Genomic DNA, 27,891 nt, shown 5'->3' on the forward strand with positions numbered 1-27,891 from the left:
TTTTTTCTTTTTTTTTTCTTTTTTTTTTTTTTTTTTTAGTATTTATTTTGAGAGAGCAAGTGAGCAAAGGAGGGTCAGAGAGAGAGAGAGAGAGAGGAGAGAGAGAATCCCAGGCAGGCTCCATGCTGTCAGCGCACAGCCCAACATGGGGCTCAATCTCACGAAGCTTCAGCGGATCTCATGACCCGACCGGAAATCAAGAGTTGGAGGCTTAACCGGCTCAACCACCTAGGTGCCCCAGATCTTCCGAGTTTTCCAGAGAACCCAGATATTCAGATTTTTTAAAATGTGAAATCACTCCATAAGCAGTGTGGGCAACTAATTTTTTCAGAAACTGAATCCCAACCCAAGACACGTTTTGTCACCATTATGAGGTGACAGGGAAACATGGGGGGCTGAGTGTTGCTTATATTTTTATGCTAGAGATTGGCGAACGAAGTTTTAAGTGTAGAACTAGCTCGTGGGACGCTAATGAACTACATTTCCCAGAATCCTCTCCGCCCCCACAACTACATCCGTTGCCATAGATACTACCAAACCACTACAGTAAAAGGTAGGAGCGTGTGCTTTTAAAGAGCCGGACTCCAGCAATCCGTTGCCAAGATACCAATTTTGGCACATGCTCAGTAGAGAGCGCTTGGAATGGGGACGTTTGGGAGAGGTGGAGCAGAAGCTCCAACCCAAAGGGTTCTGGAAATGGTAGTTTCCGGCCTCCTCTCCCTCTCCCCGCCCCCCCCCCCCCCCCGGCGCAGGCGCACTTCTCTGAAGGCAACAGATCCTGGTCGCCTTGGTGACGTCGCTCCGGGCACGCATGACGTCACCCTCACCCAGCGCCCTGGCGGAGGAGGTGGCGGGGGGAGCAGGGCTACAGCAGAGAAGTCAAAGATACTCGACCTCGCGTTCATTTCGTAAGCTGGTGTCCTGACCCAAGCGCAGTCCGGCGAAGGCTCTAGCCTGGGAGTCTTAAGTTGGCAGTGTTGTTCACTCTACAAATCCAGGTACTCCCTTACCTTCCTCGGAACAGTGCACAATAAACGGATAATTAAATTGTGCAGAAATTATAGTGTGATGAATGTTCCAGGAGAGCACAGTCTGGGGCGGGAGAGACAGTTATCAAATGATAACAACGCAAATTATTATAATATCAGCGCTAGGTTTACTGGGACGGTCCTGTGGAATCCCTGGAGCGAGCAGAGTTGCGAGCTCCCGCCGGGCTGGGAGGGGAGAGGGGAAACGTTCCCGTAGGAATGGCTGTAACAGCTTGTTGCAGGTACCGTCGTTTTCCAAGAGAGAGAGAAAGAACGTTCCTGACAGAGGGAACAGCGCACACCAAGGTCAAGAGGTCGGAACTATTAATAACTTTTAAAAATAATATTTAATGTTGATAATATTGATGGCAAATATGAAGGTGGTGGTGTCTGTAACATACTGGTTTTTAAGTGTTTGTTTGTTTATGTTTATTTTTGAGAGCGAGAGTGAGAGCAGGGGAGGGGCAGAGAGAGAGGGAGACCGAGGATCCAAAGCAGGCTGGGCAGAGTCAGCACAGAGCCTGATGCAGGGCTCAAACTCAAGAAACGCGAGGTCATGACCTGAGCCAGATGCTTAACCAAGGAGCCCCCCGGGCGCCCCTATTTATTTTTGAGAGAGAGACAGAGCAAACGGGAGGGGGAAGGACAGAGGGGGGTGGGGGCGCAGAGAGAAAGAATCCCAAGCAGGCTCCGTGTTGTCAGTGCAGAGCCTGATGCAGGGGTCCAACCCACGAACTGTGAAATCATGCCCTTAGCTGAAATAAAGAGTCCAACATTTAACAGAATGAACCACCCAGGCGTCCCTGTAACATTCTGTTTCAATGGCTTTACTTATATCAACGGATTCAAATCTCATTTATTTTTTTTTTAATTTTTTTTTTCAACGTTTATTTATTTTTGGGACAGAGAGAGACAGAGCATGAACGGGGGAGGGACAGAGAGAGAGGGAGACACAGAATCGGAAACAGGCTCCAGGCTCTGAGCCATCAGCCCAGAGCCTGACACGGGGCTCGAACTCACGGACCGTGAGATCGTGACCTGGCTGAAGTCGGAGGCTTAACCGACTGCGCCACCCAGGCGCCCCCAAATCTCATTTATTTATTAAGGTAATTATTATCTCCCCATATACAATAGGGGAACGGAGGTATAGAGAGGTTGATGACTTTCAGTGTTACACAACGAATACGTGGGGTTAACCATTATGCTGTGTGTCCCTTGCCCCGGGGTCCTAGAGTAATTGATCCCTTACTACCTGCGAAGCACTGTGCTGATTGACTTCTATACAACATCAAATCCTATTGGACCAAGGCCCTACCCTTTTGATCTCATTTGATCTTAATTACTTCCCCAAATGCCCTACCTCTAAATAAAATCAATTGAGGGTTAGGGTTCAATATACGAATTTGGGGGGACACAAGCATTCAATTATAGCACACTCCCACATCCCACCCTTGCATGCCAGCCACAAAGAGCTATTTATATCTCCTTCTCCCCTCTAAGCTTCTGTTCGCTGTGTTCCCTTTGCTTGGAACAACCCACCTCATTCTCTGCCTTCATTGGTCACATTTATGTCTCTTCGCCCATTAGTTCTTGTCTTCCAAGTTACAGCCAAGTTGAGACCTCCTCCAAAAGTCCTCCATGATTGTCCAGGCTGGGTTGAAGGCCCTCCTCTGTGTTCATACATTGCCCTGGGCTATCTCCCATCAAGCACACATATTTTTACACTAGGTCCTAACTACCTGTAACCATGTCTTTATCCTGTATCCTAATCCTAGCAATAGTGATTGGTCCAAGGGGTGGGCCCAAGATCCAAGAAGGACCAATCAGGACCCTTCCCTGGGATTGCTATATGAACTCCATTGCAACCGTGCTACTTGCATCAGCCAATGAAATGCAGATGAAAGTGACATATGTCACTGAGCTCATTTAACTTGCATGACCACCCAATGAAGGAGGCATTGCTCCCCCACTTTAGAGACAAGGATACCTACAGGGAGGGTTCGGGTAACCCATACAAGGCCCAGAGCTAGTTAAGGACAGAAGTAGGGCTAATGGCCACGTAAAAAGAGGACGAGACACCAGAGCTCTCTCTCCACATGCTCCTGTACCAAGGAAAAACCATAAATTTCTGTTAAGCCGTTCAGTCTATGGTATGTTGTCATGGCTGTCTGAGCTGACTAAGATAGAATGTCATGAAGCAAAGCAAGGCAGACTCCAGGCTCACGGAACTTCAGATGCAGAGGGCGGAGGAAGGGCTGGATCTGCTCTGGGTGCAGAAAGACCATTCTGGGGGCTGTGTGTGAAAGAGCCTGGAGGGGAGACACTGGGGGGCCAGGAGGATTGGGATGAGACCGCAGTGAAGTTTTAGGATGTGAGGACAAGGCTTGAGCCAGGACCAAGTTCATGGGCAGGGAGAGGGCAGCAGAGCTGAGGAGTCTGGCAGTAAGAAGAGGGGCTTCACTGGACCGTCTGTCACTCGTTGGGTCTTTGAGTGTTGGGCCTGCAAAGGTCTCTCTGGGGCTGTTTGACACATCTTCACGGGGTGGTTGTATGAGTTAAATAAGCTAATAAAACTCACTGCCTGTTGTCAGTAAGTGACAGCTAGTCTCCTTCCGTTTTGCCCATGGTTCATCTAACTTTTACTCGTGTGTACACATATATTTTACATCTTTACAAACATGAAGGATATATAACTTTGAGATTTTTCTTCTTTTAACCTTCATTCGCAAGTGTCACCCCCTGTTACCGTGCAGTCATCATAATTATTTCAGGCTTGATAACATTTCATAGGCAGGCTATACTGCCTATTTAATCACTCCCCTGAGTCTATATAACTGAAAATAACTTTTTATTAGTTGGTTCTGATTGGAGATGGCCCCCTCCAAGTGACAATTCAGGGACCTAGGCTCCTCCCATCTTCAACATAAGACTTCAGCAGAAGAAGAAAGACTGGGGAACGTAACAAGTGGGAGGTCTGGGCGTGGCATACGTGTCTCCTCTCTCATTTCATTAGCCAGAACTTAGTCACGTGACCACCCCCGACTGCAAAGGCATATGGGAAATGTAGTCTAGCTGTGTGCACAGAAAGGGAAACGGCTTTGAGGAAGAGTTATTTGCCACACATTATCTTAATGAGGGATTATAGCGAAGAAAACCTAGGTGCAGAGAGTGGAAGAGAACTTCCCCAGATCACAAAGCAATTCAAATCTATCAGGCAAATTTTATTGGCACTAAAATCCAAATACCACTCCCCCTTTTTTTCCATTAGATTTTTCATCATTCTTGTTTGAAAAGAGAAAACCTATTGTGTGTTTTTTTTTTTTTAATGTTTATTTATTTTTGAGGGAGAGAGACAGACAGAGAGTGGAGGGGTGGGGGCAGAGAGAGAAGGAGACACAGAATCCAAAGGAGGCTCCAGGCTCTGAACTGTCAACACAGAGCCTGATGCGGGGCTTGATCTCACAGACTGCGAGATCATGACCTGAGCCAAAGTCAGGCGCTCAACCGACTGAGCCACCCAGGCGCCCCAACCTATTGGTTTTTATTGATTAATTTTGTACCCGGTAATTTTACTTAATTGTTTTATGGTTTATCATAATATTTCAATAGATTCTCTGATTTCCAAAATAGCAATCATATCATATTCAAAGAAGGATGAAATCCCAGACTTCTCCGTTCCAATTATATACCCTTTCTTTCTCTTGTCTAACTGCACCGATAGTTTTTCCAAAAGTGGTAATGCTAGATGGTTTGTTCTATTTGGACGGACAGTTTGTTCTGACTTTCATGGGGAAGCTTTTGGTGTTTTAGCATTACGCCTGGTTTTGGGTTTTGATTATATGTATATAATTAAAAACAAGGGAGAGACAAGTAACTCCTTAAGATTTTTGTCATTACTGTTCAAGATGGGCCCATTCTTAAATATACTAAGTTTATGTAGAAATGGATGACTACTGAACATGCTCAAAACCCCTTTCATATCCATGATTATATATTACTTTGTATATCAATTAGCAAATTATATAATAGCCCAATATCGAACCATCCTTGCATTCCTGGACACACATCTTCCAGCTCCCACCGTAGGGGTCTATTTCCTATAGAGGTGTTAGGTGACAGGTGACACTGAGGCAAACAGGGAGCGGATGCCCAGGGATATTGCATAATTCAGTGACAGACTCAATTCATTCACCATCAGTTTAGATGGGGTGAACTTCCACGGGTCCTGTGGACTTCAGCTACAGGGGAAACTTGGGTTAAATGGGTTAAATGGACTTTGACGTCACCTCCTGTGGAGGGCAGTTAAAAGACTCTAGCTAAAATGGGAATATTACTGACGGTGTCAGTACAGCCAGATATTTCTCAGTACCGGGTTCCCCCCGGCCCCGCATCGTACTCCCAGACTCCATTTCCCAGCATTCCCCCGCCCGTAGAGACCTTAGGTCTGGAGGAGGGTGAACCCGCAGAGGTTCCTGGGAAATGTAGTCCAACTGCGAAGCCGCGTTTAAAGAACCAAGGTTTAAGTAGTTCCGAGACCGCAACCGCGCAGGCGCATTCCGCGACCCGCCAGAGGGAGGGTAAAGGCCTGGCGGTCCAGCGCCACCCACGGGGGCGCACAGGTGAGTCCCGACCTGGTGGCCCGGAGTCTGAGCTGGTGGGTGCGGGCCGTGCCAGGCAGGCTGGCGGGCACTCAGAGGCGGGTCCGAGTCGTGCCTGGGTGGGCGCTGTGGGCGGCGTCCCGCCCCCTCCTATCACTCTGGAGGGGGCCCCCGGGCGCCTCTGCCCCCGCGCCGCTTGGAGGATCTCAGCGCGCAGGAATTGGGCGCCTGCTGTTTGCCTGAAGTCAGGCGAGCGCGGTCTCCCCGAAGGGATCCTGTACGTTTCCTCACTTCGCAGGTCAAGAAACAGACTCCGCGGCTTCTCCCAGGTCCCAGGGGTCGGCCTGGGATCACACCCTGGGATGTCTGACCCGAAAGCCTCCGCGTACTCCGCACAGTCACGCCCTCCGCCTCTGTCCTCCTTATCCTGAGCGTGTTATCTGGGTCTCTCATCACTTTCTGATCTCCCTGCCCCCCACCCCAACCCCCATTCAGCCCCCGTCTCTTTGTGCAGCCCCCTTCCTCAGGAGTCTGTGTTTTGGTTTTGTTTGTTTGTTTGTTTGTTTGTTTCTAGAAACAAGGCCATTTTCTTCCAAAACCTCAGCACCGTGATCTCATCAGGACAGTAACATCGGTACAAACTATTAGCTAATCCACAGACCTTCCGATGCTGCTAATTGTCCCAATAATGTCCTCGATGGCAAAAGAAAATCCCATATCACACACCGCGTTAGGTATTAGGTCTCTGGAACAGTTAGTTTTTCAGTCTGTCTTTGGTCTTGATGATCTGGGCAATGCTGAAGATTATGGACCGGGTTCTTCTGGGATGTCTTTTAGTTTGGCTTTGCTCAGTGTTTCCCTGTGATTAGATTTCGGTTTGGCAGGAATACCTTAGGCGGGATGCTGTGTTCTCATCAGATCAGGAGCCCTGTGATGTCTGTTCCTCCATCACTGGTCATGACCGCCTTGATCACCTGGCTGCATTGGTGTCTGCCAGGGGGCCCCACTCGAAAGTTGCCTTCTCTTTGTTATTATTTTCTTTAGTTTGTTTGTTTATTTTTGAGAGAGAGGGAGAGAGAGAATCCCAAGCAGGCTCCATGCTGTCCACACGGAGCCAGACGAGGGGCTCGATCCCACAAACTGTGAGATCATGACTTGAGGTGAAATCAAGAATTGGGGGCTTAACTGGTTGGGCCACCCAGGAGCCCTTTCTTTTTTTGTAATTATTAAGTGACTCGTGAGGAGATACAGGAGAGCCTGTAAGACTCTGTTCCGCATCAGGATTTCACCTACTGGTTTCAGCCTGAACTGCGTTGGCCCCTGTGTCACTGGGTGTAGTGAGGCGTTTGCCTGGAAACACACAGGAGATTGAGTCTTTTTGTTTCTGGACTGTATCAGTTGCCCGTTGCTGCCGTAACAAGTTACCACAAATTTGGTGGCTTCCAACAACACAGATCTGTTCTCTTACAGTTCAGGGGGTCAGAGCGGTGCTCCCTCTGAAGGCTCTAGCGGACAATCCGTTTCCTTGCCTTTTCCAGCTTCTAGAGGCTTCCGCGTTCGTTAGGTGAGGCCTCTTCCTCTGGCTTCAAAGCTGGAGGCAGAGCGTCTTCTCTCTCTGACTCTGCTTCTCTTGACTTGCCTCACGTGGCCTTCTCCTCTGAGTCAAATATCCCTCCGTCTCCCTCTTATCAGGACACTTAGGATTGCACCTAGGACCCAACCCGGATGATCCAGGATAATCTGCCTATCTAAAGGTGCTTAACTTAATCACATCACAGGTCCACCCTACAAGATATCTTTTTAGGGCCATTATTCAGCCCACCACCTGGTCCGTGTCCAGGCCTGCCTCCCCCACCGGGCGGGGAGCCCCTTTAGGGCAGAGCCGCACGTCACCCATCGTTCTGTTCTCCGATGAGTATGTCACCCTCACATGAGTCTCAGAGCGTATTTGATGAATGAGCGGGGGTGACCATAGTCTGAACACCAACTTGTCTTTGGCAGAGATATTTTTGGGGGGAGGGATTTTTAAGCTTTATAATCTTTAAAAAAAATTTTTTTTTTAATTTACATCGAAATCAGTTAGCATCTAGTGCAACAATGATTTCAGGAGTAGATTCCGTAGTGCCCCTTCCCCATTTAGCCCATCCCCCCTCCCACAACCCCTCCAGCAACCTTCAGTTTGTTCTCCAGATTTATGAGTCTCTTCTGTTTTGTCCCCCTCCCTGTTTTTATATTATTTTTGTTTCCCTTCCCTGTGTTCATCTGTTTTGTCTCTTAAAGTCCTCATATGAGTGAAGTCATATGATTTTTCTCTTTCTCTGACTAATTTCACTTAGCATAATACCCTCCAGTTGCAAATGGCAAGATTTCATTCTTTTTGATTGCTGAGTAATACTCCATTGTATATATATACCACATCTTCTTTATCCATTCATCCATCGATGGACGTTTGGGCTCTTTCCATACTTTGGCTGTTGTTGATAGAGCTGCTATAAACATGGGGTGCACGTGTCCCTTCAAAACAGCACACCTGTATCCCTTGGATAAATGCCTAGTAGTGCAATTGCTGGGTCGTAGGGTAGTTCTATTTTTAGTTTTTTGAGGAAACTCCATACTGTTTTCCAGAGTGGCTGTACCAGTTTGAAGCTTTATAATCTTAATTTCATTTTAATTTTTGAGAGAGAGAGAGCACGCGCGCACAAGTGGGGGAGGGGCAGAGAGAGAGGGAAAGGGAATCCAAAGCAAGTCCCCCCTCAATATCAGCGTGGAGCCCAACATGGGGCCTGAACCCGCAAAGCCATGAGATCATGACTGGAGCCAGAACCAAGAGTCGGACACTTAACCGACTGAGCCACCCAGGTGCCCTGGGGATTTTTAAACTTTATTTCAGCAGTTTTGAGAGAGAGAGAGAGAGAGAGAGAGAGAGAGACCATGAGTGGGATGAGTGGAGGGGAGAGGGGCAGACAGAGAGAGAGAGAGAGAGAGAGAGAGATCCCAAGCAGGCTCCACGTTCAGTACAGAGCCAGATGTGGGGCTTGATCTCACAAACCGAGAGATCATGACCTGAGCCGAAACCAAGAGTTGGATGCTTAACCGACTGAGCCACTCAGGCGCCCCTCTTTAAACAACATCTTCAGCAGGAGATCAGGATCCTTATGCAGGATTGATAAGACAGATAGTAGCAGCTTTCCAAAAAATGGCAGATCTGTATACAATGGAATACCACTCAGCCATAAAAAGGAATGAGCCCTATCACGTGGTACAACATGGATGAACCCTGAACACAGGCTAAATGAAAGATGCCAGGGGCGCCTGGGCGGCTCAGTCGGTTGAGCGTCCGACTTCGGCTCAGGTCATGATCTCGAGGTTCGTGGGTTCAAGCCCCGCGTCGGGCTCTGTGCTGACAGCTCGGAGTCTGGAGCCTCCTTGGGATTCTGTGTCTCCCTCTCTGCCCCTCCCCCGCTCGTGCCCTCTCTTGCTCTCTCTTTCAAAAATAAACATGAAAAAAAATGTTTTTAAGTAAAAAACGAAAGAAGCCAGACACAAAGGGCCACATATTACACGATTCCATGTCTATGAAATGTCCAGAATGGGCAGATGCATTATGACAGAAAGATGAGTGGTTGTCTGGGGCTGGCCTTGGAGTGGCAGCACAGAACAGGGAGATTTGGGAGTCACTGATTAACGGTGCACGGTTTCCTCTTAGGGTGATGATGAAAATGTTCTGGAACCAGATAGTAGTGATGTTGCCCAACATGGAGAACGTACTAAATGCCACCGAATTGTAGAATTTAGAGTAGTTAAAATGGTACAGGGTGTGTTACGTGTATTTTAGCATAAGAGAAAGGAGTCGGCATCAAAAGGGGGCTTGGCCTCTGCAGCCAGACTTCTGGGTCTGAATCCTGCTCTGACACTCGACACCTCTATGATCTTGAGCAAGGGCCTTGACCTCTTGTGCCTCCATTTCCTCATCTGGGGATAAGTCGAGCCACTTCTTCTTCTTTTTTTTTTTTTTTTTAATTTTAAAAAATATTTTATTTATTTATTTATTTGTTTTTTAACGTTTTTTATTTATTTTTGAGACAGAGAGAGACAGAGCATGAACGGGGGAGGAGCAGAGAGAGAGAGGGAGACACAGAATCGGAAGCAGGCTCCAGGCTCTGAGCCATCAGCCCAGAGCCCGACGCGGGGGTCGAACTCACGGACCGCGAGATCGTGACCTGAGCCGAAGTCGGCCGCTTAACCGACGGAGCCACCCAGGCGCCCCTATATTTTATTTATTTTTGAGAGAGAGAGAGACAGAGTATGAGCTGGGGAGGGGCAGAGAGGGACGGGGAGACAGAATCCGAAGCAGGCTCCGGGCTCTGAGCTGTCAGCACAGAACCTGACGAGGGGCTCGAACTCACGAATGGTGAGTTCGTGACCTGAGCCAAAGTCGGACGCTCAACCGACTGAGCCACCCGGGCACCCCTCTAGCTACTTCTTTGAGAAGTAGTGCAGTGAGCTGAACCCCCTGTTTGCTAGTGGTTGCTGGTGGGGAATGGGGGCCTCAGGCAGCCTGTCCTGACCTTTGCTCCAGCTCTTAGGAGACCAGGGCCCCCACTGTCATGAGGCATCTTTGGGACAGTGTCTGTCTGTCTGAGCCACAGCTGACCCCCTCTCTGCTCCAGTCTCCTCCTCCAGCCCTGCGGACTTAGACCTGGTCCTTTCTCCTGGAGGCACACGCCCAGGACCCAGCAGTGGCCACCGGGACCCTGATGGCTGAGGACCAGGTGAGTCTGGGTTTCCTCTTCCCCAAGATGATTTTATGGCCCCCTCAGAGAGCCATACTTATCTCTGCCTGTGGCCCGAAGATCTTCCGCCCCTCCTAATCGTGGGGAAGGGGCGAGTGTGGGAGGGACTCTGGGGCTGGGAGGTGCGGGGAGGAGAGGGCACGGGGGCAGGATGCCCTGAGCTGGGACACAGTCTAAAAATCAGTCATCTAAAGCCCGGGAGCCTTTGGGTGGCCAGATGAAGAGGGCAGTGGATGGTTTTGCTTCACCCCCAAGCCTTATCCTTGGAGTTGGGGATGGGAATTGGGATCCCGGCTTGAGTCTGGGATGGAGTGCCACTCAGGAATCGCTCTTGTACACAATGGCTTGAGAATTAAAAAAAAAAAAAAAAAAAAAAAAACACGTTTCTTAGCGTTGTCACATACAGGTATGCAGGTTACACACTGCACAAGGGTGCCTCATCTCAGTGGCGAGATTCACATCTTACACCTCACACACTGGTATATTGTGGCAATTTTTTTCCAGTTTATTTATTTGTTTATTATTATTAGTGTTTATCATTATTATTATGTTTTGTTTTTTTGAGAGAGAGAGAGAGAGAGAGAGAGAAAGCGAGTGGGGAGGGGCAGAGAGAGAGGGAGAGAGACTCCCAAGCAGGCCCTGGGCTGTCAGCACAGAGTTCCATGCAGGGCTCGCACTCACAAACCGGGAGATCATGACCTGAGATGAAATCAAGAGTTGGACGCTTAACCCACTGAGCCACCCAGATGCCCCTTATGGCAATTTTCATGCAGATGGCAGTCAACTGTCATATATTAAAATAATTGGCATATCGTAACAACTTTCCAACAGATGGCAGTAAAGAGTCACGCAGAAAAGGAGCTTTTGTCTGTCTTCTTCCAAGGTGCCTTTGGGCTAGCAGCTGCCTTAGACTTTCTGCATTTCTGTAGGCCATTTTTTTTTTTAATTGAAAAAAAAATTTTTTAATGTTTATTTTTGAGAGAGTAACAGAGCATGAGTGGAGGAGGGACAGAGAGAGAGGGAGACACAGAATTCGAAGCAGGCTCCAGGCTCTGAGCTGTCAGCACAGAGCCCGACGCGGGGCTCGCACTCACGAGCTGTGAGTCATGTCCTGAGCCGAAGTCGGACGCTTAACCGACTGAGCCACCCAGGTGACCCTCTGAAGGCCATCTTTACTCAGTCGTCTCAAATCAGTTGAGTCAGTACGTTCCAGCCTAGAATGTTCCAACTGTTTCAACCACCAGCAGTGGTAGGCCCTAGGCCCATGACCTCTCCAGCCCCAGAGTTCTAGAAGGATGGGTCTCTCCACCCTGTAAAATTGGCCTTTGCAGGAATCAGTGACCTTCAAGGATGTGGCTGTGGACTTCACCCTGGAGGAGTGGGGCTGGCTGGGTCCTGGCCAGAGGGAGCTGTATCGGGACGTGATGTTGGAGAACTACCAGAACCTTCTCTCACTGGGTGAGGCCCTGCCCCCATCTGCCTTCATCTCCTTTGTGCCCACCCACTGGGGGCATTTGCTGAGGTCATGTGGTTCCCTCTCTGTTCCTCTAATTGGTGCCTCCTGGCTGGGCTCTGGCTGTCCCTCTCTCTCTCCACTGGCTTCTCCTAGAGTCCCAGTGTCCCCAAGGGCCCCGAGTCTTCTACCTGTCCTGCACAATCTTCAGCCTGTGCCCCCACCTTCTTCTCACGCTTTCCTGGAATGCCTGTTCCAGAATCTCGGACTCCAAGTGCTCCTTGGATGTTCATCGGGCTGCATCTTAGAATCTTTCCAAAGCACATAAATGCTGTCCCCCAAATGTGTCTTCCTGGCCCTACACTGTCGGTCCACCCGCCTCCTGCGCCCCTCCAAGTCCCTCTCACATTTGTTACCCTGAGCTCAGCGTCTGCACACAGACCTGCTCCAATCCTCCGGGCCCCCCCATCCCCCAGCCCAGACCGTCCTCACTCCGCCCAGCCCCTTCCCAGCAGCCCACCACGTCCTCTCTGCCCCCCAACAATCTGCTCATCGCCCCCCCTCCATCCCTGCAGTCCAGCCCTGACCTGGCCTTATCCTCCTCCCCTGGCCCTTCTCTGGCCTCCTCAATGGTCTGTCTTTCTGTCCGCCTCCATCTCCCCTCAGTTTCTTTTTCTGGTCCTTCTGTCTTGCCTTTTCCCTGGAAGCAGTGGTGGTTTGAAGGCCGCTTCCTCAGCCGTCCTCACTTACACACGTTCCCTGGACAAACTCACCAAGAACTCGCTTAAGCACCTGTGTCGGGGCCCCAGGAGAGCCCCCAAGTTCGGGTGGTTCTCTCGGAGGACCCACAGGCCTCACACGTAGCTGTGCTCACAGCCAAGATTCCTTGCAGCAAGAGGACACAGAGCACGGGTGGCAAAGGGATAAGGCACGCGGGGCGAAGTCTAGCAGCAACCAGGGCAGAGTCCCCTCCCCGTTGAGTCACACAGGACCTACAACAAGATGTGTCAACACGTGTGAGGTGTCGTCCACCGGGGACACTCATTAGAGACCCGGTCAGCGCCCAGGGTTTCGCCGAGGTCTGGTCATGTCAGCAGCCTCCGCCTGGCACGGACCAAGCTCCCGACTCCCCGAAGGAAAGCAGGTGTCGGGCAGAAGCCACAGTGTTTGCACAAACGGCTGAGGCGCCGGGAGCCTCTCCTGTCGATCAGGAACTACTGGGAGCCCTCTTGAAATCCAGCTTCCCAAACGCCAGCCAAGGGTAGCCTTGTGAGCAGGGCTTTCCAGAAAGAGCAGGCAGCCTGCCGTGTGAGCCTTTTCTGCACAACTCGTGTGTACAGAACGAGGTCCCATTGGTCTGTCCCCTGAGCTCCAACTGGATGCAGCTAGTGGCCTCCCCTGAGCTCACGACGTCCCCACAGACCCCCTCCTCGTCTGCCCACCCTCCCCTCTCAGGGACAGTCGCCCACCAGTCCTGGGCCCTGCCTTCAGCGGCTTCAGACCCTCGTGTGGCCTGGCCCCTGCCGGCCTCCTCGATCTCATCTCCATCCGTTCTCTCCCTTCCTCACTTCTCCAGTGGGAGGAAGGTTCGCCTTCTCAGGCGGGAGCTTGTCCACTCCTGGGAACGGTCAGTAGGGAGATGCGTTCGTTTCCCACAGCTGTGTAACGGATCACCGCAAACCTGGTGGCTTAATACGGAAGAAATTCGTTCCCTTACGGTTCAGAAGCCAGACGTGCAAAATCCAGGCGGAGGCAGGGTCCTGCTCCTTCTGAAGGCTCCAGGGCGGAGTCCTTCCTGGATGCAGCTTCCGGAGGTCCCGGGTGACCCTTGCTGTTCCTCGCCTTGTATCCCCATCACCCCGATCTCGGCCTCTGTCTTCACATGACCTTTCCCCTGCCCAAGGGTGTCTGTGCATCATCCCCTAAGGCCCGACCTACTCCCGCAGGACCTCGTCTGAACGAATTACATCCTCAAAGCCCCGATTTGCCAAGTGAGGTCACATTCTGAGGTTTCTGTGGACAAAGTTTGGGGGGCACACTGTTCAGCCCCCTATAGGAAGAGAGAAATCAGTGAGCTTAAACATCGCGGCATAGAAAAAGTAAAAAGAAACCGATGAGATTAATTTCAGTGATATGGTTCATTGCACCCAATCTGTCCAAAATATGAACATTTTGGTATGTGTGGCAATCATAACCAACACACAAATTACTAATGAGATGTTTTACATCTTTCTCCATAATAAGTCTTCAAAATGCGGTGCGTATTTCACATCGAACTTGAACAACACAGAGCCACAGCCTTAAATAGTGACGTCAGGGCTCAGGCTCTTTCTGGAATGTAGTAGGCGCTCAACAAATGAGTCTTGCTTTGACCAGTAGAGCCTCTAATCAGTAGGCACCCAATGCATGCATCTCCCCGGCACACCCAGGGCCTGGGACCCAGCCCTGAGGCCTCCCTATGACTGGCCAAATCTTGTGTCTTTTCTAGGGGCAGGGCCTCCAGGGTTCAAACCCGACGTGATCTCCCGTCTGGAGCGAGGGGAGGAGCCCAGGATGGAGAAGAGAGAAGGCTGGCAAATGACCTGTCCAGGTGGGTGAGGACGTCCAGCAGGTGTAGGCCGTCTTCCTCCCCTGTCTGTCGTGATCAGTGACAGGAGTGAGGCAGCACACGCCATGATCGTGGGCGCTGGGTTTGAATCCCAGCCACACCACTTCCTGGCTCTGTGACTTTCTGGCAAGTCATTTAGCCCCTCTGTGCCTCAGTTTCCTCGCCTGCACAGTGGGGTGAATAATAGTACCCAGGGTTGGAAAGGATAAACGGATTAACACGTAAAGTGTAGCCCAGTGCCTGGCACACGGTAACCCCTGGTCAGAACAGGCTACGATGATTATCGGTGATTGTTTATTGGGGAGCATCTGTATAAAGACCCAGAGGTGGGACCCGGCCTGACACGCTGGGGAACAGGAAGCCGGGTTTTTGCCGCCACTGGCCCACGCACTCCATGAGGGGAGGGGGTCGAAGGGGGTTTTGTTTCTGTCGCTGTCTACCGTGTTGTGGGTGGGGTTGCCCCCCTACCCCTCACCACAGCCTCCCCCCGGCCTCCCCCCTCAGGCTTATGCCCTCCAGTGCATCTCACACAGCTCCAGAGGGGTCTGCCTGCACCCAGGGCTGATCCCACGCCCCTGCGCACAGCCACCCCGTAGCTCCCTAGGACCCCCGAGGGCAAGTCGTGGCCCCTCACGCCCAGAACCGGAGGCCCCGTGTGGCCCGGCCTGTGGTATCTCTGGCCTCACGTCTCATCCCGGTCCACCATGGCTGTACCCCGCGTCCTGACCCCGCTGAAGCACTTGTTTGTCCCTGTCTGAACGTTGTTGTTTTTTTTTTTAATCAATATATATTTTTTAAGTTTTATTTTGACAGAGAGAGAGAGCACACGCGCATGTGTGAGTGTGAGTGGGGGAGGGGCAGAGAGATTGAGAGAGAGAGAGAGAGAGAGAGAGAGAGAGAGAGAATCCCAAGCAGGCTTTGCACCTGCAGTGCAGAGTCCAATGCGGGGCTCAAACTCATGAACCGCGAGATCATGACCTGAGCTGAAACCAAGAGTCGGATGCTTAGCTCACTGAGCCACCCAGGCACTCCTGGGTGGGCATTCAGGTATTCGGATTGGCGAGCCTGGGTCTCATGCCTACTCTAAATGGGGTGGGGGAGACTGTGACTAACAGCCCCACCAAGACTACATGGAAAGGGGAACAGTGGTTCTTTTTTTTTTACAAGAGTAGTTTATTTTTCTTTTTTCATTTTATTTTATTTTATTTTATTTTATTTTATTTTATTTTATTTTATGTATTTTTTAATTTTATTTATTTATTTTATCTAAGTAACAGTGGTTCTTCAAGGGCAGGAATGCTATGGAGACGAGGAGGGTATGTCCAAAATGTCCAAGTGCAAGCCCCTCCCCCTCTCTGAGGGCAAGGGTCAGATGTCTCCTTCAGCACAGAGGCGTGTCCCCCCAGCACTGTGGTTAGCAAGTAAGTAACAACTGTACAATTAATAGGTAGCTCATGGGGGCACCTGGGTCAGTTGGTTAAAGCATCTGACTCGATCTCAGCTCAGGTCGTGATCTTGAAGTCCGTGGGATTGAGCCCCACACCAAGCTCTGTGCCGGCAGCGCGGAGCCTGCTTGGGATTCTATCTCTGCCCCTCCCCCACTCACGCACACATACTCTCTCCTTTCCTCTCAAAATAAATAAACTTGAAAAAATTAAAAAAACTGCATGAAAGAGGTATCCCATGAACAAATCTGCTGGCATCAAAAAATCAATCCCCTTCAGCAGATTCCATATGGCTTTACTTCCTGCTTATCGTCTCTCCTCTACACTCCCCTTTCTCCAAGTTGCGAGGTTGGGCTATAAAAGCCTCACATACATTGAATATTTATTGGTATCTTTTGATCAAATTAAAGTCATTTGTGTTCATCTCAGCAACTTTGAAAATCTAAGGAAGGAATAAAGCAGGAAATGGAAATCTCCCCATAATCATGCTTGCTTCTCAAAAAATTACTTTTTTCATATTTTATTTTATATTATATTATTTTATTTTGAGAGAGAGAGTGCAAGTAGGGGAGGGGAGCAGAGGGGGGGGAGAGAGAGAGATCTTAAGCAGGCTCCACGTTCATCGTGAAGGGCTCGATCCCATGACCCTCGGATCGTGATGTGAGCTGAAATCAAGAGTCGGATGCTTAACCGACTGAACCGTCCAGGTGCCCCTGCTTTTAACATGTTACCCCAAAAGCTTGACCGTATTTTTTAATTACAAAAGTATATAATAAAAACATGAATAAACCAGACACAAAAGGATACACATCATATGATTCCACCTACATGAGGTGCCTAGAGCGGGCAGATTCGTAGAGCCAGAGTGGAATGGTGTTTGCCAGGGGCTGGGGAAGGGGGAACAGGAGTTAGTGTTTAATGGGTATAGTGTTTCAGTTTGGGAAGATGAGAAAGTTCTGGAGATGGATGGCGAGGCTGGTTGCGCCACAGCGTGAATGTATATATATATATGCAACTGAACGGTACATCTAGAAACGACCGAGATGTCGTGTTCTATGTTGTATGTGTTTTGTCACAATCGAAAAGCAAATATGATAAATGGAAAACCCTCCAGTCCGCCACGCACATGCATACGCACGTTTACACGTAGATACACCTATACAACTCAGTCCTTTTTATATCTCGAGGCCACGACAAGAATCTGTGTCATGTCTTTTGAAACAGCAACATAAACCGTGAAACTTGTCTTTCATTTTTGTCAATTGTTTTCTGTTTATTTGTTATTGAGAGAGAGAGAGAGAGAGACAGGGTGCCAGCAGGGGAGGGATAGAGAGAGAGGGAGACACAGAATCCGAAACAGGCTCCGGGCTCCAAGCTGTCAGCACGGAGTCCGACGCGGGGCTCGAACTCACGGACCGTGAGATCATGACCTGAGGCAAAGTCAGATGTTTCACCACCCGAGCCACCCAGGCGTCCCTGAAACTCGTCTTCTAAAGTCTCCAGCGCCGGTGCCGTGTAATCAGCTTCCTGTGTCCCGACGTGGGCAATATTCACATTTTCTGTTTCTTTCAGACTTGGAGACGAGGTGTGCACCGACTCAGGAGACGCTTGTAAAAAAGAGCATTTCTGCACAGGCCGCTTCCCCAGTGGGAAAGACGGGGGGCGGTTTAAGGGCCGCGCTGGGAGATGCCGGACTGGGGGGGTCCCGGGCGTGTGGCCTCCGGTCGGAGGACCGGGGGAGGCAGGAGAGGCATTTGAGGTGTTTGTCGGCTACTCCCAAGGAAGCCGTCTGTGGGGAGAGAGGCCTCGGCGGTCACGAGCTGGGGCGAAGCCTCAGGCGGGCCTCCGCCCGCGTCCGGAAGCAAAGAGGCCCGGCCGGGGAGAGGGCCCGGCAGAGGGACGGGCCGCGAAAGGGCCCAAGACGCCACAGGACGTTGCTAGAGAGGAAGCCATTCGGCTGCGCGGAATGCGGGAAGGCCTTCGCTTACCACTCAGACTACATCCTGCACCAGAGAATTCACACCGGAGAGAAGCCCTACAAGTGTGGTGACTGCGGGAAGGCCTTCGGCAACAGCTCCTATTTCATCCAGCACCACGTCGTTCACACGGGAGAGAAGCCGTACGCGTGCGGCGAGTGCGGCAAGACCTTCACCCAGAGCTCCTCGCTTGCCGAGCACCAGAGGATCCACACGGGCGAGAGGCCCTACGGGTGCGAGGAGTGCGGGAAGGCCTTCACCCAGAGCTCCTCCCTCATCAAACACCGGCGCTGCCACACGGGGGAGAAACCCTACAGATGCGACCAGTGCGGGAAGTTCTACTCGCAGGTGTCCCACCTCACCCGCCACCAGAAAACCCACACGGGGGAGAGGCCCTACAGATGCGGTGAGTGTGGCAAGGCCTTCTGTCACACTTCCTCCTTGACCCAGCACCAGACCATCCACACCGGAGAGAAGCCCTACAGGTGTCACGAGTGCGGGAAAACCTTCAGCCACGGCTCGTCCCTGTCCCAGCATCGGCGCGTCCACACCGGCGAGAAGCCCTATGAGTGCCACGCGTGTGGCAAAGCCTTCGGCCACAGCTCCTCCCTGACTCAGCATCAGAGGATTCACACCGGCGAGAAGCCCTATGAGTGTCACGAGTGCGGGAAGGCGTACACGCAGATCTCGCACCTCATGAGGCACCAGAGCACTCACGTGGGACAAAAACCCTACGTATGTGACGAGTGCGGGAAGGCCTTCAGTCACACCTCGTCCTTCACCCAGCACCAGACGATTCACACCGGGGAGAAGCCCTACAGATGTCACGACTGTGGGAAAACCTTCGGCCAGAACTCGTCGCTGACACGCCACCAGAGGATTCACACCGGGGAGAAGCCGTACGAGTGCCGGGCGTGCGGGAAGGCCTACACCCAGATTTCCCACCTCATCCAGCACCAGAGGGTTCACACCGGGGAGAAGCCGTACGAGTGCGGGGAGTGCGGGAGAGCCTTCAGCCGCAGCACCCACCTTATCGAGCATCAGAAAATCCACACGGGCGAGAAGCCCTATAAGTGTGAAGAGTGTGGGAAAACGTTCGGTCACCACTCATCCCTGACTCAGCACCAGAGGATTCACACTGGCGAGAAACCCTACGCCTGCAAGGAATGCGGCAAAGCCTTCAACCAGAGCATCCACCTCACTCAGCACCGGAGGATTCACACCGGGGAGAAGCCCTACGAGTGTAACAACTGCGGGAAAACCTATACCCAGATTTCGCACCTGATGCAACACCAGAAGGTTCACACGGGTGGCGGTCGCCACGTGCGTAAGGCACGCGGGGAGGACTTCGGCTGGAGTCCACGCCTGACTGAACACCGGAGACTCCTCGCCGTGCGCGACGCCTACGTCTGCGATGATTTGGAGAAAGCCTTGGCTTGGGGCACACAGCTTGCCGGTGGTCAGAGAGCGCCCGCTGGCCAGAAAGCCTGAGAAGGGAGCCGACCGGTGGTCCCGCTGCTGGGTTCGGTTCGGCCTTCATCATCGGGAACCTCCTCCCTCCCGGAGAGGGACCCTAACACCACGTATTGTGAGAGTCGCTTTCTCTGTTTCCTACAAAAAGATGACACAGGGTGTCACCAGCTGGGACAGCTTCTGATCGTTTTTGGCGCGCCCCCCCCTGTAAAATCTCAGCCTCTCTCCCGTTTCTCAGCCTTACAGTGTCCCCAAAGGGTGGTGTAAATGGAATGTAACTTCATCTGATAGCTTTTTTTTAATGTATACCTTTTTGAGAGAGAGCGAGAGAGAGCGTGAGCAGGGACGGGGCAGAGAGAGAGGGAGACACAGAATCGGAAGCAGGCTCCGGGCTCTGAGCTGTCAGCACAGAGCCCCACGTGGGGCTCGAACTCACGAGATCACGACCTGAGCTGAAGTTGGACGCTTAACCAACCGAGCCCCCTAGGCGCCCCTTCATCTGATATCTTTAATAAGGTCTCTTTGAACTTTTCAAATTTACTGACCATTCGTGAAATCGGAGCCTGAAAATTCAAGGAAAAAAAAAAAAAACACAGCTGGAAAGATAAACCCTTTCGAGTACAAGCTACGTAGCCAGCTGAACGTAAACACTAGATGATTTTAGTTTCCTTTGAAACTTTAAGCTACAAATTTCATGGCAAAATCCGCAGTTGGCTTAAATACTGAATACGTTTCACATATTTACAGCCATTTTTATTTTTCTTTGATGTTTATTTTTGAGAGAGAGAGAGAGTACCCGTGCGTGAGCAGGGGAGGGGCAGAGAGAGGAGACACAGAATCCGAAGCAGGCTCCAGGCTCCGAGCTGTCAGCACACAGAGCCCGACGCGGGGCTCACACCCCCCTTGAACTGCGAGATCATGACCTGATCAAAAGCTGGACACCTGACCGACTGAGCCAGCCAGGCGCCCTCAAATGTCATTTAAAAATAAATGTTATTTCATTGTGATCAGAGTGTAGGAACAATGTTGGCTTCTCTGATTTGTCCTTATTATACCATGAACATTGTCCTTTGTAACTACAGACACCTCGTACTCATCATTGTTGGGGCTAACGATGTTTCATTGGTGGGTGTAAAATGATTTACAAATCCATTCCCCTGTGTAGGCTTTGTTCTAAGCCCCTGATTGACAGGTTGTTCACCGCTTTTCCCAGTTATGAATGATGTTATAATGAGCACCTCCAAGATTATTTCTCTACGTCGCAGTCCCAGGACGGGAATAACAGGAGCAAGATTCCATTTTCCTGATTCCCGGAACGTTTTGTCAGATTGCTTCCCAAGTGAGCTGGACCTTGTCTACCTGGCAAGCTGGGCACGGGGACCACATTTCCACTCATTTCCACTCCATTTTTACCGGCACTGATCATCCATAATTTTTTCCTATGTCAAACATATCAAATGGCTAGTGTTTTCGGTAACTTAACTGTGTGCCAGGTTCCGTCCCAAGCCCTTGGTGTGTCATGAGTCCTCATTCTTCCAACAGTCCCACCTGTTCGGGGCTGTATCGTCCCATTTTGCGGGTGAGGACACTGAGGCACAGGGAGATGAAGTAGCCAGAGCCTCACAGCTATGAGCTCACGGAGTATGGATTCAAGCCCACGTAGTCAGGCTCAGAAGCGAGGCTGTGTCCTTCTATTGGGATTGAGCACATTGCATGTATAACATTTCCTTCTTAAAATGATGTTTATTACTATAAAAACCAATACATGCTTCCTACAGAAAATTTAGAAGATCCGGAAAATCCAGAGGTCACCCAAAGTTCAGTGCTCCCCAGAGATAACTGTTAACTGTTTGGATACACTTCTCCTACTTTAAAAACTTTATAATATTATAAAATGCTTAAAATAAATCTGGGGTATACTGAATATGCCACTTAGCATACTTCTAATGTATTCAACTTTATATCACAGGCCCCTATCTTCAAATATCATGATTTACCCATGTCATCAAATAATCTTTAACAACCAGACATTTGGGGGATTTGCATAGTGTATGTTTATCCAGCCAGTGAATCAGCCAATCCCCTGTCGGACATTTTGGTTGTTTCCAGTTTTTGACTTTATTATAAACATCCCTTCTACTGAAGTCTTTGGCTGAGCACCTGACCAGTTTCCAAGTGAAATCCTGGCAGGGAGGTCATGGGGTCAAAGAATGTTTCAACGATCCCAGACACGTGTGCCAATGGCTTCCCAGAAGTTCTGTAGCAACTGGCATTCTGACTAGCGGCGGCTGGGACTGCGTCTGACCAATGCCATCTGTGGTAACTATTACCATGTTTAAAAGGCTTCCCGTGTATTTCTAGGGGCGCCTGGGTGGCGCAGTCGGTTAAGTGTCCAACTTCAGCTCAGGTCATGATCTCATGGCTCATGGGTTCGAGCTCCACTTCGGGCTCTGTGCTGACAGCTCGGAGCCTGGAGCCTGCTTCGGATTCTGTGGTCTCCCCCTTCTCTCTCTCTGCCCCCCACCCCCACTTATGCTCTGTGTCTCTCTCAAAAATAAAAACATTAAAAAATGGAAAAAAAAATCTTCCCATGTATTTCTTTTAATGTATGACTCCTTTCGTGATTGAGGAAATACTTGTTTATGGTGAATAATTCATAGAACACAAAAATGAAAGCTATGGCTCTCTATAAATCTTCATTCCAAAGATATATCCACATAAAGGTAGCACACAATGTGTCTGGTATAACACACACACACACACACACACACACACACACACGATATTATTTTTCTTAAAGATTTTTATGTTGTTTATGTAAACTCTACACCCAACGTGGGGCTGGAACCCACAACCCCGAGATCAAGAGTCGCATGCTCTATTGACTGAGCCAGCCAGGCACAACCACACATATGATTTTAGAAGTAACTTTTTTCACTTTTTCACTTGGTATAATGTGGGTATTTTCCCATGATAATGCAAAACATATACATACATATATACACACACACGTATATATGTATATATATATGTGTATGTTTCCTCATTTTTAACAATTGCATAATACTTCATACTAGGGTTTCTTGAATTTATGTAACCAATCCCTATTAATTGACATTGAGATTGTTTTTCTTTTTCATCATTGGAATCTACTGTTTGACACTTGTGCAGAATATCTCCATAAGATGAACGCCTAGAAAGAATCTTATGGGGCCATATAACATCCATGTTTAAAATTTTGATAGTTACTGCTAAATAATCCTCCAAAAAAGGATGAACCAATTTACAGGACTCCTGGAAGGGTATACAAATGCCTACTTGTTCCCCCATTTTCTTCAAAAATTACGCACTGTTAGCCTTTTAAAAATATTTCTTTTTTTTTTTTTTAATGTTTATTTTATTTTTGAGACAGAGAGAGACAGAGCATGAGTGGGGGCGGGTCAGAGAGAGAGGGAGACACAGAATCCGAAACAAGCTCCAGGCTCTGAGCTGTCAGCACAGAGCCCGACACGGGGCTCGAACCCACGAACCGTGAGATCATGACCTGAGCCGAAGTCAGAAGCTCAACCGACTGAGCCACCCAGGCGCCCCTAAAAATATTTCTAATAAGTAAATATGTCCTCTCAATAGTGAGATTAATGGTCTTTTATGTGTTTGTCGACGTTTAGCCTTTGAATTGCTTTTTTCTGTATTTTGCCCACTTTTAATTGGGCTGCTTTTTTATATTGATTTATAGGAACAAGTCTTTATGCATTGCACATATTCACCTTTTGGCATATACATTCGAAATATTTTCTCCTGATTTGTTGTTGCTCTTTCAATTTTGCTTGGGATGTATTTTGCTATACAGAATTTAAAAATCTTTAGGTATTCAAATCTATTCGTATTTTCTCTTATAGTTTTTGGCCTGCGATCAGCCTACTTAAGAAAGGCCTTCCTCACCCCCAAGATTATGAAAAAGATTATCCTATATTTTAGTCTCGTACTTTTATGACTTTTTGACAATTAAATTTTTATTCCATCTGCATTTTAATTTTTGTTTTTTTAAATGTTTATTTGGTTTTGAAAGAGAGAGTGCACAAGCAGGGGAGGTGCAGCAGGGGGAGAGGCAGGGACAGAAGATCTGAAGTGGGTTCCGTGGTGACAACAGCCGAATGTGGGACTGGAACTCATGAACCATGAGATCATGACCAAAGCCGAAGCCGGACACTCAACCAACTGAGCCACCTAGGTGCCCCTCCATCTGCATTTTTGAACACGTCTTATGGTACGAATTTTCAGTTTCTAGAGGCCACCTGCATTCCCTGGCTGGTGGCCCCTTCCATGTTCAAAGCCAGCAGGGCAGCATCTTTAAGCCCCTCCTCATAATGTACTCCTCGATGTAGCTACCTTTCTTAGCATATTTAGCCCACTCCCTTCACAAAGACTCACTCCCACCCCTTAACTAACATACTAATGTAGAATACGTACAATTTTAGTATAAAAGAAGTTAATTTTGGGGCTCCCAGGTAGCTCAGTCATTTAAGCGTCCAACTTTGGCTCAGGTCATGATCTCACAGTTCGTGAGTTTGAGCCCCACGTTGGGCTCTGTGCTGACAGATCAGAGCCTGGAGCCTGCTTCGGATTCTGTGTCTCCCTCTCTCTCGGCCCCTCCCCTGCCTGTGCTCTGTCTCAAAAATAAAAAACAATACATAATTAAATGAAGCTAATTAAAAAAATTTTAATGTTTATTTATTCTTGAGACAGAGACAGAGCGTGCAGGGGAGGGGCAGATAGAGAGGGAGACACAGAATCCGAAACAGGCTCCAGGCTCTGAGCTGTCAGCACAGAGCCCAATGCGGGGCTCAAACCCATGAACCGTGAGATCATGACCTGAGCCGAAGTCCAACGCTTAACCGACTGAGCCATCCAGGCTCCCCATACGAAGCTAATTTTTATTCTTGCCTTTGCCAGTCTTGTTGTCTGATCCAGCTTCCTTATTTTTTTTTAAACCAGAATAGTTTAAGACTATATTACCAAGGACACCTGGGTTTCAAGTACAGAAAACTCAAAATAGCTCAAACCATAGGGATAATATACTTACCCAAGTAGCCAAAAGGACCCAAAGCAAGGCATTCATCCTGTTTATCCTGGCACTTCTGGATGCCTTCAACGGCAAGTAAAAGAAAACCCCAACTCAGATTGTCATAAACACTGGAAAGAATAAATCTACAGGTAGGCAACCTTCAGCTTCTATACATACGTTAATACGGTAAAACCTTGGATTGCGAGTAAACCTGGTCTGCGAGTGTTCCGCAAGGCCAGCAAACGTTTCTAATAAATTTTAACTTGATAAACGAGCGAGGTCTTGCAACGTGAGCTGTGCGATGCTGACTGTCACATGATCACAACTGAGCCAATGGTTCTTGAAAGTCGCTTTGCTATACAAGTGCTTTGTGTTACAAGTGCGTTTCCGGAATGAATTATGCCTGCAAACCAAGGTTTTACTGTATTTCTTTACAGTGCACTTGAGATTTATATGGTGTTTATTGCGTATTTACGTTCTCAAATCATTTTATTTCCTGATCAGAGCTGCCCTTTTGTTTCCGTCTCAGCCCCTCGCCCGTTTACTTCATAGCACGTATCATAATTTCCTGTGACGGGTCTCCTGTGGACTGCTTGCTCCCTGACACCCTGAAGGCTGGGTCCGTGTGTCTTTCACCACTATGTCCCCAGCACCTAGAGCACTGCGTAGAACATAGTAGGTTCTCAGGCTCACCCGACTCCCAGTATGATCTCATCTCAACCCTTTGGTCGTTATTTCCAAATAAGGCCACGTTGTGCTTCCAGATGCGTGTGAGTTCTGGGCACCGTTTCGTCCACTATCATCCCCAGCAGCTCTAGGTGGCTGCACCAGCAACTGCCTCGTGGGTTTTTTGTTTTTTTTTTTTTTTTTTCTGAGAGAGGAAGGGGGAGGGGCAGAGGGAGAGAGAGAATCCCAAGCAGGCTGCACGCCCAGCACAGAGCCCAACACGGGGCTTGATCTCAAAACCATGAGACCACGACCCAAGTGGAAATCAAGAGTCAGACGCTTTTTAAAAAATGTTTTATTTATTGGGATGCCTGGGTGGCTAAGTCGGTTGAGCATCCGACTTCAGCTCAGGTCATGATCTTGCGGTTCATGAACTTGAGCCCCACGTTGGGCCTGCTGCTGTCAGCACAAAGCCTGCTTCGGATCCTCTGTCCCCCTCTCTCTGCCCCTTTCCCGCTCTCTCAAAAATAAGTTTAAAACCATTAAAAAAAAATAAATGTTTTATTTACTTTGAGAGAGAGAATCCTAAGCAGGCTCCGCTCTGTCAGCGTAGAGCCCTACGTGGGGCTCGACCCCACGAACTGTGGGATCATGACGTGAGCCGAAATCAGAAGTCATACACTTAGAGGTGCCTGGTGGCTCAGTCGGTTAAGCGTCTGCCTTCAGACCAGGTCATGATCTTGCAGCTCATGGGTTCAAGCCCCGCGTCGGGCTCTGTGCTGACAGCTCGGAGCCTGGAGCCTGCTTCGGATTCTGTGTCTCCCTCGCTCTCTGCCCCTTGCCCGCTCACAGTCTGTCTCTCTCTCTCTCAAAAATAAATAAACATTAAAAGAACCCTTTTTTAATTAAAAAAAAAAAAAACAGTCATTGGCTTGACCCACTGAGCCACCCAGGCGCCCCTCAGCAAAGGTTCCAAGAGTCACTGTGCTTGGCCCAGCTTAGGTCATGCCCATCTCTGCATCAATCACAGTGGCGGAGGGAGGGAATGGCTGGCTGGCCAAACTAGGCCATATATCCTTTGCGTAGAACAGGGAGGGAATGCGGGGGGATGCCGAACTACACGTGTCGCCAAGAGAAGACAGGGCTGCCGGGGAGGTGAAGGGTGGGTCTCAGAAAGGTGAGTGATAGGCGTTCGCTGTAACCAGCGGCGCCAACAGCTTTTATCTTGTACCCCGGTGTCGTGAGGTGCACGGGGGATTGGTCACTTGGGCCACGGTGGCACAAGGTGGAGAGCCACTTCCTTCAGGAGTCCTGCTCTTCCCAGCCTCCTGGGGAGTCCCCCCCGGCAGGGAGCACCACAAGATTTCTGCCGGGTGCTCAGATCTCGGTGATCAACCCAGCCTGGGATATTGTCAAAGGGCTTCGTGTTCTTTCCAAGGGAGCATCGGAAAGCCCCTCCCAGAGAGAGGTTTGTGCCCCGGGGCTGCGGCGGCGGTGGGGGGGGGGGGGGCGTGGTGTTCCTCATACCCCTTCGGCCAGGGCACATCGGCTTTCATCTTTTTTAATGTTTATTTTTGAGAGAGAGAGTGTGAGAATGAGTGGGGGAGGGGCAGAGAGAGGGAGACACAGAATCCGAAGCAGGCTCCGGGCTGTCAGCACAGGGCCCAACGCGGGGCTCGAACCCACGAACCGTGAGATTGTGACCTGAGCCGAAGTCGGACGCTGAACCGACGGAGCCCCCCAGGCGCCCCCACCTTCATCTTTCTTTATACAGTGGGTTCCTAGGTCGTTTTCCTAGAGCAGGATCTTCTCAACGTTAGGTGTCCGCATGCCGCCACCGGCTTGGGTTCCGCAGAGTGGTCACCTTCTGCCCGCCTGAGACACCAGCTGCCTGCGCCAGGACCCTCCTCACCCACCTATTTCAATCAACACCCCTTAAGCCTTTCAAGCGCGACTGCGAGTGGACAACCAGTATCACTTGCCATGAATGGAAGTTTGCCGTAAGTAAAATGCAGCAAAAACTTTGCATCGTCCCCACCGCCCCAGGGCAGAGCCCGAGTCCTGCTCTGCCTGAAGGGGGAGACGGGGAAATGCAAGGTGTTGAAGCTGCTTCCTCACTCAGGTGACCCAAAAGATGCACAGACTCAGAAAGGGAAGCCTGGCCTCTCTAGTGGATCGAGTTCCAGCCCCACCGCCTCCCCACTGCCACTGATCCACAGTGGACACGTAGCACGGGTGAGTGAAACCTGTTCAGCCACAGCATTAATCTGGTTCGTCCTGACACAATTATGCCGGCGATGCTTATCCACTGACAGGATGCCAGGCCTTAGTCACATCCGCGTTCCCCACCTCATTCAGTTGGACACCACTGTCCATTTTTTGTCATAAACGCGTGCCATGCATTTCCCTTTAAATCAGCTCACTTTTTTACTTAAGTAACTTTATTTTTTTAGTAACCCCTACACCTGACATGGGGCTCAAACTCACAACCCCGAGATCGAGTCGCATGCTCTTCTGACTGAGCCAGGCAGGCGCCCCAAATCAATTTATTTCTCAAGAGGGCTTTCTACTACTGCCCTCGAGTGGGAAACTAGCATCTCTTGTCATTACAGAAAGGGCGGGGTGGGGAACTAAAATGAACACCAAGAGAGGAAAGTAAGATTAATTTCTAGCTCCAACGATCGCCTGAGCTTGAGGACTGCTGTGTTTTTGTAACTAGAGAGGAGAGAACGACAGGCCGTCCGTGCTTCCTCTTCAGTCAGGATCGTGCTAGAATGAAGTGTTGT

General features: G+C 49.8%; 1 protein-coding gene across 1 annotated transcript; it reads left to right on the forward strand.

Moving 5' to 3' along the window:
* The first annotated feature begins 10,077 nt into the window (after positions 1-10,077).
* On the forward strand, positions 10,078-22,742 carry LOC125915420 (zinc finger protein 883-like). The gene is made up of 4 exons (XM_049621249.1): positions 10,078-10,398; positions 11,751-11,877; positions 14,361-14,462; positions 17,498-22,742. The coding sequence occupies exons 1-4, from the start codon at positions 10,384-10,386 to the stop codon at positions 19,390-19,392; spliced, it is 2,139 nt and encodes a 712-aa protein (XP_049477206.1). The 5' UTR covers positions 10,078-10,383; the 3' UTR covers positions 19,393-22,742.
* Positions 22,743-27,891: the final 5,149 nt, after the last annotated feature.

Source organism: Panthera uncia (genome assembly GCF_023721935.1).
Source record: "Panthera uncia isolate 11264 chromosome E2 unlocalized genomic scaffold, Puncia_PCG_1.0 HiC_scaffold_19, whole genome shotgun sequence".
Taxonomy (NCBI): Eukaryota; Metazoa; Chordata; class Mammalia; order Carnivora; family Felidae; genus Panthera; species Panthera uncia.

What these genes read in the sequence shown, in the direction of transcription:
- LOC125915420 (XM_049621249.1), top strand. An exon ending in CCAGAACCTTCTCTCACTGG is followed by an intron (nt 11,878 to 14,360) that starts GTGAGGCCCTGC and finishes TGTCTTTTCTAG; the next exon opens with GGGCAGGGCCTCCAGGGTTC. An exon ending in CTGGCAAATGACCTGTCCAG is followed by an intron (nt 14,463 to 17,497) that starts GTGGGTGAGGAC and finishes TGTTTCTTTCAG; the next exon opens with ACTTGGAGACGAGGTGTGCA.